This window comes from Sorex fumeus, unplaced genomic scaffold (genome assembly GCF_029834395.1).
Source record: "Sorex fumeus unplaced genomic scaffold, SorFum_2.1 ptg000098l, whole genome shotgun sequence".
Taxonomy (NCBI): Eukaryota; Metazoa; Chordata; class Mammalia; order Eulipotyphla; family Soricidae; genus Sorex; species Sorex fumeus.
In genome coordinates, this window is record NW_026606155.1 from 24,347,892 (window position 1) to 24,362,072 (window position 14,181).

At 39.7% G+C, this 14,181-nt stretch overlaps 1 protein-coding gene across 5 annotated transcripts in view; it reads right to left on the reverse strand.

The window, feature by feature from the left end:
- The window catches only part of SIPA1L1 (signal induced proliferation associated 1 like 1), a 358,911-nt gene that overhangs the window by 134,239 nt on the left and 210,491 nt on the right, over positions 1–14,181 (reverse strand). For 2 of the 5 annotated variants that reach the window (XM_056134395.1, XM_056134393.1), the window contains exons 1-2: positions 11,065–11,405; positions 8,612–10,414 (exon numbers count right to left, since the gene is read on the reverse strand). In XM_056134395.1, coding sequence (XP_055990370.1) covers positions 8,612–10,112 — 1,501 coding nt within the window. In that variant the 5' untranslated portion in view covers positions 10,113–10,414; positions 11,065–11,405. Of the gene's footprint in view, positions 1–8,611; positions 10,415–11,064; positions 11,582–14,181 lie in introns of those variants that run through there. The other 3 variants (XM_056134391.1, XM_056134392.1, XM_056134390.1) reach the window with 3 other exon arrangements.

The following is a 14,181-nucleotide window of genomic DNA, read 5'->3' on the forward strand; positions in this document are numbered from 1 at the left end:
ATTAGCATCCATCAGTTAATGTCTACTAAAGTTTATAATTGTGAAAATCAGTTTCAGTAATGGTATTTTGAGCCCAAGGGTAATCAACTGGTGGTCTTGGTTAATGTCTACAAAACCACCATGACCACACACACACTTGTTTGTGGTTTCATTTCCTGAAAAGAAGGGAAAGGGAACTACAACACATTATTCAGTGCCTGGAATGTAACACAAGGCCATATACACAGAGGGCCTCTTCCTGACACTGCAAATACTGACTCCTCGACTCAATAAATTTCATACATTGTGCCAAACATTTATCCCTCGTGAAATGTTTACTGGGCCTGGTTTTGTGGTACTTGCCTTCGAGAAGTGCTTTGACTGGGTAGGAGCCAGTGCATCCGAGGAAGTGTGGTATAGAACCAAGATGCACAGCGAGTCATGTAGCTGTTATGGAAAAGCATCTCTTGTAAACGAGAGGGGTAAGCTTATCAGGTAAAAGATGAAGAGAGTCACTACACTGGGGAGAACAGGCAGCCACTGCAGAAAATTCTCCAACTCTGCCACCACATAGATTTGTGTTCACTCAACTCTCCTGTTGTGAGGAAACCTCCCCATTTGATCAGAGCTCGCTCTCAGCCAGCCCAGGTGCTTTGACACCAGCTGTGGAGAGACCCACAGTGCTACAGTACAGGGATGCTCACCATCTCTTTCAACTAACACTGCTCCACCTTACTCATAAATGTGACACAGATCAGCTGACAACCAAGGAGAACAACCTAAATGAGAAAAAATGAGGAAAAGCAGAAAACAGAACTTAGATGGTATAGATTATTTAAGGGAAAGAAGTTATAGGAAGAGAAGATGTGATTCAATTAACTCCAACAATGAAGTGTGTGGTACATAAAATAAGCAAGCTATTATAAAAAATAACTACAGGTAAATAGAAATGATGAGATCCTGGAGTTGAAAAATACACTGATGGAAATAAAATACAAAGAAAGGACTGAATTACAAAATGTCGAGAACTATATACCAATCCTGAACCCAGAAGATAAAACTAGTATTGAGAGAATAGCAAAATATACTGCAAATAAATAAAATAAAATAAAACAATAGAAGAAAAATCCAAGGGTTTCATCATTTATCTTAATATACTTTCAGAGAAAGGCGACAGAGAACTTGTAAAAACTTAAAAAAACTTATTGATTTCTTTTGAGTCAAAAAAAATGTGTTTAATAGTTTCTCAATTGTCCTAAGAGTACTAATGGAAGACTAATATGTTGAAGACATATATATGTTTGTGTTCTTGCCCAGGCATGAGAGCTGGCACAGAATCCATGTTTAATAAATATTACCTGGCCAGGAAGGATAGTACAGAGGTTAAGGTACCTGCCTGGCATGTGGCTGTGACCCTGGTTTGAATCCTGGTCCCCTAAGCACCAGCAGGCATGGTTCCGTAGTACTGCTGTGTGTGGGTTTCAAGCCCCCCCGCCAAGAGTAGTTATTATAATAAATATATATAAGAATGAAGGTTGGTTTTGATTATTTTTGTTTTTGTGTCACAATTGGCAGTAGTTAAGGGTAGTTACTCCTGGCTCTGTGCTCAGGAATTATTCCAGACAGTGCTCAGAGTACCATATGAAATTGTATTGGCCATGTGCAAGGCAAAAGCCCTACCTGTTGTACTATCCTCTGGCCCTGAATGAGGATTGGATATGTAACTCAGTGGCCAAGCACTTACTTTGCTTACATGAGGCTGGGAACAAGGCCAAGGTAAAAAAGAAGTATATGAGTGAACGAATATGCAGTTACTTAAAATTTTAAAACTACTTAAAATATTAAGGGCACTCTTGATAGCAGTAAATGGGATAACAAATTGGCATGGAGAGAAGATACAGAAGTTACAAGTCAAATTGTTGGAATTAGGAAAGGGATTACTTTCTCACCTCTTCAGGAAAGGGATAACTTTCTCACCTCTACATTAATTTTTTTATGTTTTGTCATCATCATCAACTTTACTGCAAAAACATGTTCAAAAAAATAACTGGATCATTACAAAGATGATCAGAAGATCTGTGGCCTTTGGCTAGACTGTCTTGACTTTAGAAACAAAATGTAGGAGGCCATCAGATAGTACAACAGGTAGGGAACTTGTTTTGCACAGAGCCAACTTGGGTACCATCCTATTCCTGGCCCCACATACGAAGCCAGGAGTGATCACTGAGCACAGAGCCAGGAGGAAGTCTGAGAATGGCCAGGTGTAGTCCCTAAACTAAAACCTAAAAATAAGAATAAGTACACTGTAAGTGAAACAGAGGGAGAGCCAAGTTGCACCCACTCTGAATTGAGAGGAGAGGGCTCAGGTCATATGGACTCAAGGTGCTTTGGTGATAAAGTTGAGATGATAGGTGTTCGGACTACAGAGGAGCAAACACGCAGACATGCAAACCTGCCTTGCCACTGGAAGCCCTGAAAAAATAAAGAAAACAGCAGTTGGCATGTTCCTGCTGAGCTTTTCAAGTTATTTAATGTCACCAAAGCCCTTTTGAATTAGCACTATTAAAGAGCTACTTTCAATGGATTGTATATGACTTATGTGATACTGATAAAAATAAGACAAGGTTTAAATAAAGACATTAAAATAAAATATTACACAACCATATAAAGTATTTCCTTATTAATTTGGGCCACAATTAATTGTGAAGCTCAAGCGCCTAAAATAGAACATGATTCAGTAGAACAGACATGTTGGTTCTGAGGATTATCACTTAGCTAAAATATAAAACTATCAATATATAAAAGCTAAGCATGGAAGAATAATTATCCTTAACGACCTCTATAAAGCATTTCACAGTTTTCCTTCAGTCTAATGTATAGAAGAAAAAGGAGAGTCCAGTTACCCTAAATAAATACAGATTTTTACTAATATACTTAGCTATATAGTGTTTCCAGGTATCCTATGTGTATCAAACAGTAAGTAATTCACTAATAGTTCTAATAGTTATTTTATGATGCCTTACCAAAACTCAAATAATAGCTCAACAGAAAAAGTTAAAATAAATCAGAATGCTAAAGCTATCACTTCAACTAAAAATAAATACATATAAAAAGAACAACATTAAAAAGGGCAGATTCCAAGAAGAAGAAAATAGGTGAAAAAAACCTAGACAGTATAATAAGAACTAATAATCGTTGGGCCAAGATTAAAGTTGAATCTGATTTGTGTGTGGGTACATAAGTGGGTGTGTACAAATATGTGGGGTGTAGGGGGGAAAGGTATCGGAGAAAAAAAGTAATTATGAATAATAGTAATTAGGTATAAAAAATAATCAGGAAAGGGAAATATCTTTCTACTTGCAAAAATCCCAAATATCTCCTGCCCCATTTAGAAAAGAAGGGAATTCAGGAAAAACATTTCTCACACATAATTACAAACTTGGTATAAAACTGAAAAAGTCTGGTATAGTCACAGTAAATGAAATGAGCAGTGATGTGGAAAAAGTCTCCCCTTCAACCATCCATGTTGGCTATTGGCAGTTTCAAATTAACCTACAATTTAGTATCTGACTTCCAAATTTCCTTGGTACTTTGATCATATTGATTGCATAAAATCTAAACACAAAATATATGCATACATCAAAGGAGTTGACCAAACTATTGATGGTGCAGTAGAGGTCACACCTAGCATGGTTGGGGTCCATGAGGTATGACGGATCAGGGCCAGCTCTTTGTACATGCAAGGCATGTGGCTCTGCCATTGGAGTAACATCTGTGGCCTCAACAAAACTAATACTGAAGCTATCCGAGCCTAGTTTCTGCTTCTCTAAGAAGATGTGGATATGTCACGCGGACTACTAGCATATGACACCTTTCCCACAGAGTTCTATCAACTATTTATCAACTGAGGCTAGCATAAAGCAAAAAGTATCCTCCCAATAAACAGAAGCTATCTTACTGCTATTGTTTAATTCTAGATGAGTCTAAATATGAACATTCCCATGTTAGCAAAGCAGCAGAGAGAATGGGCAGAGGAGAAAAGAGGAAAGAAGAGCATTGATGGTTGCTTATTTCAGTAACTGCAAACCACAGAGTTCCTCCATTGGGATCTTTCCAGTATTGGATTGGAATTACATACTGGAGGCAAATAGTCTAACATCTAAATTTGTAGAATAATTATGTTTACAGAAACAATGTAATATTAAAAAGTGGGCTCAGCTGCAATGGCCAAAAACAATTACATTTTACACATAATTTTCAGCTGCTGAGTTCGCTTTGATAAAGTTGATTTTTTAAAAAAAATCCCCTATGGAGACTTAACTGCTGTGACATTTGGAAAGCATTAAACAGCAGAATGGAAAACTATCTGGTGATGAAGACGGAGCTAGAGCAAGGTCAGCAGTGCCACATCCAATGCTAGAGAGTAAATTAATCTGACACAGCTGCACTCCAACACGATGACTCCTTTCAAGGTTTTGATGAGGAAAAGGAAGTTTTTCCTATATAGAAGGCACCATTTCAATGCATCAAAGTTGCATGCTGAAAGTAATAACAGAATCATTTAACTAATTATCCTATAATTTTAAAAACTGATTTTGTACTTAGCGCCAGAGAGATAGTACAGTGACTATGGCGCTTGCTCCGCATGTGACGAAACCATGCTTAATCCCTGGCACCCCATATGGTATACCAATCACTGCCAGGAATGATCCCCAGGTGCAAAACCAGGAATAAGCCCTGAGGGTGTGCCCCCTCAACAAAATAAACAAATAATGTATATTAAGGGGCTTAATTTCAGCATTAAATGATTATTACTCGAAACATAATGAATGGCATATTATCAGACCACGATGACTCATATGATTGAAAGTTCTAAGCTAAATAGCTCAAGAAAACACAGCAGGCACTTTCTGCGACAGCATTCTGCTGGACAATTTTCTGGACTAAGCAATGCGCAGTTCCTACTATGAGCACCCCACGGCACCAACAGACTGGCTCTAGAGCCACATGTACTGGGCACTCTCACCAGCTGTGCTTCTAGTCACAGAGTCAGCTGTGTCCTCCCAAGCATATTTATGGCACTTGACATTTGAATTATGAAATTCAATTAAATATTAAGAAAGCTAATAAGTAGCAGTGTAGCACTGTCCTCCCATTCATTGATTTGCTCAAGCGGGCACCAGTAACGTCTCCACTGTGAGACTTGTTGTTACTGTTTTCGGCATAGCATATCGAATATGCCACGGGGAGCTTGCCAGGCTCTGCCGTGTGGGCAGCATACTTTCGGTAGCTTGCCGGGCTCTCTGAGAGGGATGGAGGAATCGAACTTGGGTTGGCCTCGTGCAAGGCAAATGCCCTACCCGCTGTGCAATGGCTCCAGTCCATTGGAATATAAGTCCATATGACAATTTTTTTTCTATTCAAAGAATAAAAGGTAAAGGTCCTCCCGTTGATCGTCGATTTGCTCGAGCGGGCCCAGTAACGTCTCCATTGGAGACTTTGTTGTTACTGTGTCTGGCATATCGAATACTCTCGGTAGCTTGCCGGGCTCTCTGAGAGGGGCGGAGGAATCGAACTCGGGTCGGCCATGTTGGCCGCTTGTAAGGCGAACGCCCTACCCGCTGTGCTATCGCTCCAGCCCATTTCCCCCCAGGGATCTTCCTTTACACATTATTCAAAGAATACTTGAAGGATTTGGGAGAACTTAATAAAGACAAACCACTAAAAGGAAAATTATTGAATCAGATGTGGACAATTTTTTTAAATGTGAAAAAAAATTATGAAACTTAAGAAAGTAAATTTTACAGTGCCTGTAACTTTGTTCAAATGGTTTACCCTTTTAGTACAATGCAAAATTTGAAACACTAGAATCACTGTCAAAAAAAGACTGGGCCACAGAGGCAGGGTGGGATGGGGGGGGGGGGGTGGGAGGGATGATGGGACCCGTGGTGGTGGAGGATGGGCGCTGGTGTAGGGATGGGTACTTGATCACTGTATAACTGAAACCCAAGCACAAAAATTTGTAAGACTATAAATGTACCTCATGGTGTTTCACTAATAAAAAAAATAATAATAAAAAAGACTGGGCCTCACAAGAATTTAGCAAGAGTATTTTTAGTTAAAAGGATAAAGATAAAGGCCCTCCCGTTGATCGTCGATTTGCTCGAGCGGGCCCAGTAACGTCTCCATTGGAGACTTTGTTGTTACTGTGTCTGGCATATCGAATACTCTTGGTAGCTTGCCGGGCTCTCCGAGAGGGGCGGAGGAATCGAACTCAGGTCGGCCATCTTGGCCGCGTGTAAGGCGAATGCCCTACCCGCTGTGCTATTTTTAGTTATTTTCATAAAAATAAAATATTTTATTTTAGGTATACTTTTTACAGATTCTCTGCTTTAGCAATATTTTCTGTAACTAGCTCTAGTAATCATGGATAGAGTGTATTTTCAATGCTTTAAATTAACTACTTTGGATCAATGGCTTTTAAATTTATGAAGTGTTATGGACTAAAATCAGTTATTCTGAAATATAGGGGTTGAACATTTTATCCCAAACTTCATTAGCTCCATGACAAGTTAAGCCCATAAGTCACTTAAACCATTTAAGCCTGAGTCCCTTCATCTGTAGAATATCAATCAGGAACAGTACCTACCTCAGTGGGCTCATTTCTCATTGAGATGAGGAAAATACAATTCATGATAAATGCTTATTAGCAAAATTCCTGTTTGTGAGTGCTCAAAAATGTGCAATACTATTATATTTACTAATAGTAAAAGGTACCAAACGTCATCTCTCTAAGATTATAACTAATGGGGCTGGAGCTATAGTACAGTGGGTAGGGCATTTGCCTTGCACGTGGCTGGCCCAGGTTTAATCCCCATCATCCCATATGGTCCCCCAAGCACCACCAGGAGTAATTTCTGAGTGCAGAGTCAGGAGTAACTCCTGTGCATTGCCGGGTATGATTCCCCCTGACAAAAAAGATTATAACTAATATGCTCTCTTATGTTGGATGGAAATGTGCTAATTTTTATCAAGATGGCCTCCTCCTACAGTTGGGCCAGAAACACCAGGGGAAAATTGGCTCAGTGATAGCAACTTACAACTGGAATCTCAGCTTGATGCAATTTTACCTCCTAACGGTCATTTGAGCTATCAAGGGACATTTCAGTTTGGCCCAGATGGGTTTGTGAGAGGAAGTATCTATGCCTCTTAGGTGTACAGCAGTGTTTCTCAAAGCTTTTTCTTACCATGGCCCCCTTCCAAACACATTTCCTTACTTCCCCTCTCTCCATCCTACAAGTCAGTCTTCTTGTAGCATGGTCCTTCCATTTGTACCATTTTCACAGATTTGGCCCCTGTAGAATAGCGTAGGGGTCCACAGGAGGCTGTCAGGTCCCAAGTAAAAAAGGGTGGTAGAGAAGTCATTCTACATCTCTAATGTACAGCACAGTACTCTCTCCATAAAGTCAAGGTGGCAGCATTGGAAAACCTGAATCATAAAGGTCAGACGAAAACACTGGGTTTCTGAAAATTAACTCCTGACAGTTATTCTGGGAGAACAAAGATTGCTTAAAATACAACTGTAATTTTCAGTACCACATTGATTCTGGGGCCTCTGCCATACATTTGATGTAATGAAATATGGAGATTAAGTATTCAGATAAGATTCTTTGATCAATAAAATATCTCGAGTGGTCTAGCACATTATCACCTGAAGATTAACTTTATTCTGAAGTGACAGTGTCATAAAGTTATAACGAGTTCCAGCAATGAAAACTGATATGTAGAAATATATCTAAGTAAGATTCAAAACCCCCAAACAGCACCTGGGGAATACAAGGCTGCTGCAGCCGTGGACACATATGAGGCCTCACTCCTGACCTTGGAGATTCCTTTGCCAGCTAAAAGACCACAGATGTATGGCCCTCCTTAGAGCTCTCTCTTTCCTGGCGAGGGACAGGTCTTACAGTTCACTCTTCAATTAATAATGCTGCTTAGAAAGAACGCAGAAAGCTTACAGAAGTTTATGTATACTACTTATTTCAAAATACATCTCAGGGACCTTAATACAAATATGAGATAAAACTATATAAAGCATGATCTAACGAAACATTTCTCTATTCTATTACCCCTAAACAGAACCGAAAGGCAATCACCTAGAGGTTAAGGGACCTGTGTCTCCAGGGTCTCAAGTAGCCCTAGAGTTGACTCATGGCTCTGAAATTCAACGGGGTCCCTGTGTCTTTTGTTTAATGGAATTTTCACTAAAATTCTCATGAAATGGAGAGAAAAGCCTTCTGATTCCTATTTACCGAGGAAATGATTGAAAAGAAAAAGAAATTATCCTGTGCTATCTGAAAAATTTTGTAATCCCCCCCACAAAAAAAAGTGTTTAAATTACTTTCAACTTTATAAGACATATATCCCTAAAGGTGACATGCAAATCTTATACTCAAAAAAATGCTAAAACATTTGCAACAGGTGTTTGTTTAATCATCGAAAGACATTCAATTTTAGGTCTTGATGCTAAAATAAAAACCCGATAGATCTTGATGCTAAAATGAAAACTCTACTGCCCCCCTTCCCCGAGAAAGCATGTAAGAAAATTTCAATAATAATGATCTCCACTCACCCTTCTGATAGAAGAATTTTCTGTAATAGTATGCACCCAGATCCACATGCTCCACAATGTACCTCTTCACTCGATCCAGATGCAAAACCAGGTTCTCCTTGGGCACTTCAAGTACAGCCACTCCCGCATTTGTGCAATGGGAGCTGAGGGTAGACTCAAAGGAGGCACTTTCACAGCCACTGAAGGAGCCCGAACTTGATTTCGACAGACTGATCTTCCTTTCACCTTCTCCTCCTATCTCATTCCGGAAATAAGGACAGCTCATTACGAGCTCATTGCTTTTATCGTCTCCCTGGTCCATGCTGAGGCTTCCTTTTGAATTCAGGTCCTCTGTGCTGCCCATTGGAGAGCTAAAACTGGCTGAATGGGACAAAGGTCCTGAGACCAAGGATGCCACAGCTGCTGCTGAAGCCCCTGTGGTGGTGTTTCTCCTCTTAATAACATTGTTGTGCCTGTTCATAATCGCCTCATTCAAATCAAATAATATACTCTGGACGTCATAGTGAGCAAAGCACTTTGGACATGTCCAGGGCCTGACTGAGTCTTCTGATCGGTTATCTTCAAGATCAGATGATTTCCCAAGTTCGTCACCTTTGGCATTGCGTAATTTACGGAAGATGGATGAATCTCCAGTTTCAGACTTGGAGCGTCGCTTGAGTGGTTTTTCCCTTTCCTTAAAGAGCCTGAGGTTATCTCTCTGTGAGATGGGTCCATCGATAACATCCAAAGAGAAACCAGAACCTTTGGCCCCACCCGCGATGAGAAAGTCACTGAGCTTGGTTGGAGTGGGACCTCGATCAGATTTGTCATCTTTGTAGCCCTTTAATAAATCAAAGAAGCTTTCTCCGGAAGTTCCCTGCTTATCGATTGAAGATGTGCTACCATATTCCCTGTGCAGTGATGGACCAGTCTTGTATGTGGGTGAGATACATTCATCAAAACTATCCACGTCAAGTTCACTTATGGTGATATCGCTGTTGCTCCGCTGCCGTATTCTCCGAAGAGCTTTCCTGGGGGAGCTGGGATAGGCTTCAGGCATGAGAAATCTGGAGTCCATGTTCTCCGATGGTCTAGTCTTGCTCTTCAGTGTGTTCTGTATGCTCTTGAGCATGGCTGAGTCACTGGAATTGAGGCTAACAGAACTTCCCTGACTCACCGGGCTACTTTTGGAGGACATGCTCTCAAGGCAACTTGAGGTTTCTAGTTCCTGGCTTGAACGGCTTGAGTCTTTGACATTTTCCTTTCTTGGAGGCCAATCTGCAATCCTTGCCCTCACCCCCATCTTTGGGACACCAGGGGTCGAGGTTATATGGTGGGGCCCCTCATTTCGGGGAGGCCCTATAGGAGCCATGACTGATGAGCCTAAGCTGCCGTTCTGGGACCGGAAGCGCCGCATGTAGAAGTCGTCAGTGTGTACTTTGGGAGCGCCATCTGGGCCAACGACAGAGGCTCTCTCGGTAGCAACCGGCCTTTCCGTCTGTGACCGTTTCAAGCTGGTCATGATGTAAAAACAAGTAGACTTAAATCCCTGCAGAAAGGACCATTGTATTGAAGTTTCAAATGTGCATTTCCCTTTTGGAGAATAGTTTCCAGAAAATACCACAGCTGTGTGAGATCCTGATAGTTTTCATTGAAAAGGTGAAACAATGCCTTATTTTCAGATTTCTTAAAATTCAGATCTTCAAAACATTATAATCCACAACAGTTCCTCTGCTACACTTTGATAGATGGCGTTCTTTCAGAAAAAACTGAATGGAACTTGTATTACTGGGATTCTGAGATTGCCACAATCCCCGGCTCTCTCTAAAAGAGAAGGACAATTGGAATTAGTATTCGATAAAGACATCTAAAAATGAATATACAATTGCTAGAACCAAGCACATGAAAATGAAAGACTAAGTATGAGATGTTTCATCACAGTTCACATTCTATATTTTTAGTGAAGCAGGTATAAAAGAAAAAAGTGAAAGCACTTGATAAAATCTGTATTTAAATTATAGATGATAAAAAGGCTATCAATCTTTTAGTCTATTTGAGCTGTTCCGTATAAGCAGGTGTGGGGGGCATGAATCATTTCTAAGACATCAAAGCTCCTACTCCAAGCATAGACCAAGTTCAGACTAATGACCTCTAACAAGGTACAATATCACAAACCACTCTGCTGATCAGAAGTTAGAGGCACAAACAAGTTAGATCATTAGAGCAACAGAATTCAATTTTTTAACAAGACTAGAAATCAAAAAATTATTTTACTATGTTGCAATACTCATTTTTTAATACCTTCAACATTTCAAAATCTTTACTTGCTTTTTTAATTTGTTGTTGTTGTTGTTGTTTTTACAAAGGCTTAACACAGTTGGCAAGAACAAATACAAGAGAGAAAATAAAACAGGATTTTCTCGGAGCCAGAACATCCATTAGTACTCCGCTTTCTCCTCTACTTTATTACTTACCCAGATGAGGAATATTTCAGAATGAATCCAGTATTCACCTCCACCTCTGCCTAAGCTCTTCCATTTGATATACTCTTAGAGCCAGAAATTCCACTCATCAACAAAATGCCTGCATTTCCCTAACACATTGCAATCTACCCCACCCTTCAGCACTAATTTATGAAGACAGCAGAAATCAAACGTGGCTCTGGATAGACCTCTCCATGTTTCCCAGTGGACGGGAGAACTGCTAACATCCTTCCAGGTGAAGGGCGAAGAAAGCCAACTTCCTTATAAGCCGGTCATTCAGGAGGCAAGAGGTACCGATTCTCAGCACGAAATCCTGCATGGTTGCGTACATCCTGAAAATAAAGGCAGAGGACCCTTTTCCAAGGCTCCGCAAATAACACAAGAGGTGGCCTTTAAATTCTTGCCAAATACATGTTTGGAGAGATGCTGCTGAACCAGCACTGCGCTGACAGGGCTGCATTGTCTACAAATCACCGCTGACACCCGGAGGACAACCCGCGCTCGTTGCATTCCACTCAAAGGTAACAAGCACTTACTTCCACAATAATTAAGCATCTCTAGTCGGCTTCCTGCCTCCCAGGCAGCACTTTAATTTCTCGTGCAGCACGCAGCATCATTTTAGAAGACTCGCTGCTATTTAAAGGCTGGAACATTTAGGGGTGTTTCAAAAAAAAATGCATGCTGCCTGCAGAATGCAGGGCCAGCAGAACTCCAGCTGGGCTCCCACAGGCTGGTCTGGGCAGCTGGTCAGATAAACGCTAATTGTTTTCATTCTAGCTCCTCTTCCCCATCTTTTGTGAAAGAGATAAAAGGTTTTTTTGCACTGCTATCTAATTAAACCTGGCTTTTGAGCTTCCTGCCTACTACAACAGCCATAGTGCTATGAAAAGTTTCCATGGTCCTGGGTCACTGTGAGATTTCAAATGAAATAACATGCTAACTGTTGCTTCCAAAGACAGCACGTGTGGCGAAAGCTTAAGAGTCAAGAAGTGCTCTTCTCAAAATGGAAGGAAAACCAAGTCAAGTGAACAAAAATGCAAAGTAAGCATCTATCTCCCCTCAGTTTATTTTTAACCCAAATCATAGAATAGAATATATAATAGAATATAATCTATTTGCAGAAAGGGCTGTCTATTTATTTCAATTACGCATCTTTCAACGGAAGTATATTCTAAAGGCCAGAGAAGTAGAACAGCAGGTAGGCACTTCACTTGTACTCAGCCAACCATACTCAATGCCTGGAATGACATATGACCCTCCAGTACTGCTACGAGTAATCAATGAGCACAGAGTCAGGAGTATCCCTGAGCATCATTGGATGTGCCCTCCTACCGCCCCCGCCCCCTGTACACATACAAAAAGAATATTCTAGCATATAGAATAATGCTGTCAATTCTTATAAAACTTAGATGTTTCCACATCTCTCACAGTCCTTCAGAAATCTAAACGAATGACCCAGTAGTTTTAGAACTTGCATACCCTAAAAGATCAACATGCCAATCCCACCATGATAAAAACACTAACAACACATTTCATTTCTTTAGAAAAAAAGTTATTGCAGTATGTTAGATGTTAACTTCACAGCATAAAGAAAATAAAAGCCAGAACTTAAATACAGTAAACAGAACTGACTTGGAATGTCCAATTTTGGTCATTCCTACTGTAGAATTCTTCTTTGCTACGTGCCCTGTATTTGAAAATGGGTTTTTAAAAAAATCTAATTTTTTAAACATAAACATGTCTTCACAATTTGAAAGAAATTCCAAGACTCTATTATGTCTTGATTAAAACAACTCCTCAATGTTTTCTTTTAACTTCGAAACACAGATGGAGACATAGGCAGAGAGAGTACTCATAGCTTAATGACCTCTAAAAAAAAAGAGAAGTTCCAAGATGAATAAGTTAAATGATTTTTTCCCCTTTCACAATAACTTTTCCCTATTTTGATCGAATTCTTTCCTTCCTTCTCTTTTTCTTAATAACATCAAATTTTAATAGTATCAACCTCTTGAGGTGATACTTAGATAATATTTAGGTACTAAATAGCATATGAAAACATAAAATGTGCTTTGTATTTATTAATCTACTAGTTGAAAAATAAAGAAATCAGGTTGGAGAGATAGTATAGGATGTAAGGGACTTGTCTTGCATGCAGCCAACTTCAGCTGGATTCCTAGCACCACACGTGGTTCCTGGAGTACTACCTGAAGTAGTACCAGGAGTAGTGAACTCTGAGCACAGACCCAGAATTAAGCTCTGAGCACTGCTGGGCATGGCCCAAATAACCAACATCAACATCCCTTTCCCCCTGCCAAATATAAAAAATAAATATCATCCATGTGTAAAGTGACAGACCAGTAACACCTTAAAATCTACTTCTTAGGGTTGATAGAAACAGCAAATGTATTTTAACATTAGCAGTTCTCTTAATTATCCACAAATCTGCCTAAGCAATTGTTAGATATGATAAAAAGCAATAAAATTGAAAAGATCGTACTAATTTATAGTTTGTCACCTCCAACTGTTAAAAGAGGCTATATTAAAATTTTCCATGTTGTATGTTTGATGTTATAGCTTTAGATATTATCTGAGTTCATGAGAGGTGCATTTAGCTAAAATACCAATGGCACTTTTTAGTTCAGCAGGTTTCTGGGAAATGAGAGTTATTCAAACCGTACTAACATTTTTTTTTTATCACTTTTAGTCTCTTGCAATGTAACCTATGACCAATTCCTATATTGCTGTTCTTCCAGAAGTACTATATTCTCTTCTCCAAATTATCCAGAGAGCCTTACTGCATTTCCTTACCCTAAACACCCACCACATGCTGGGCAACAGGGACATCTAAGAAAGTCCCTAACTGCGTACTAGAGACTGCAGTGTGAAAATAATCCAGGTCATTTTGATTCTTTCAGACATTCACACTTTTGACCCATCGCTTTTTATTTGGAATCTCTCCGCTGGACTCTCATGAATGCTAGCTATGTTCTTTAATTTCTCTTTCCTTTATTTTTTGATTACTCTTCATTATCATAAATATCATAAATAGGATCTATTTAAAAACTGTGATTCCAGGATGGTTCTTGGTTTACTTCTCTTAGCATTCTT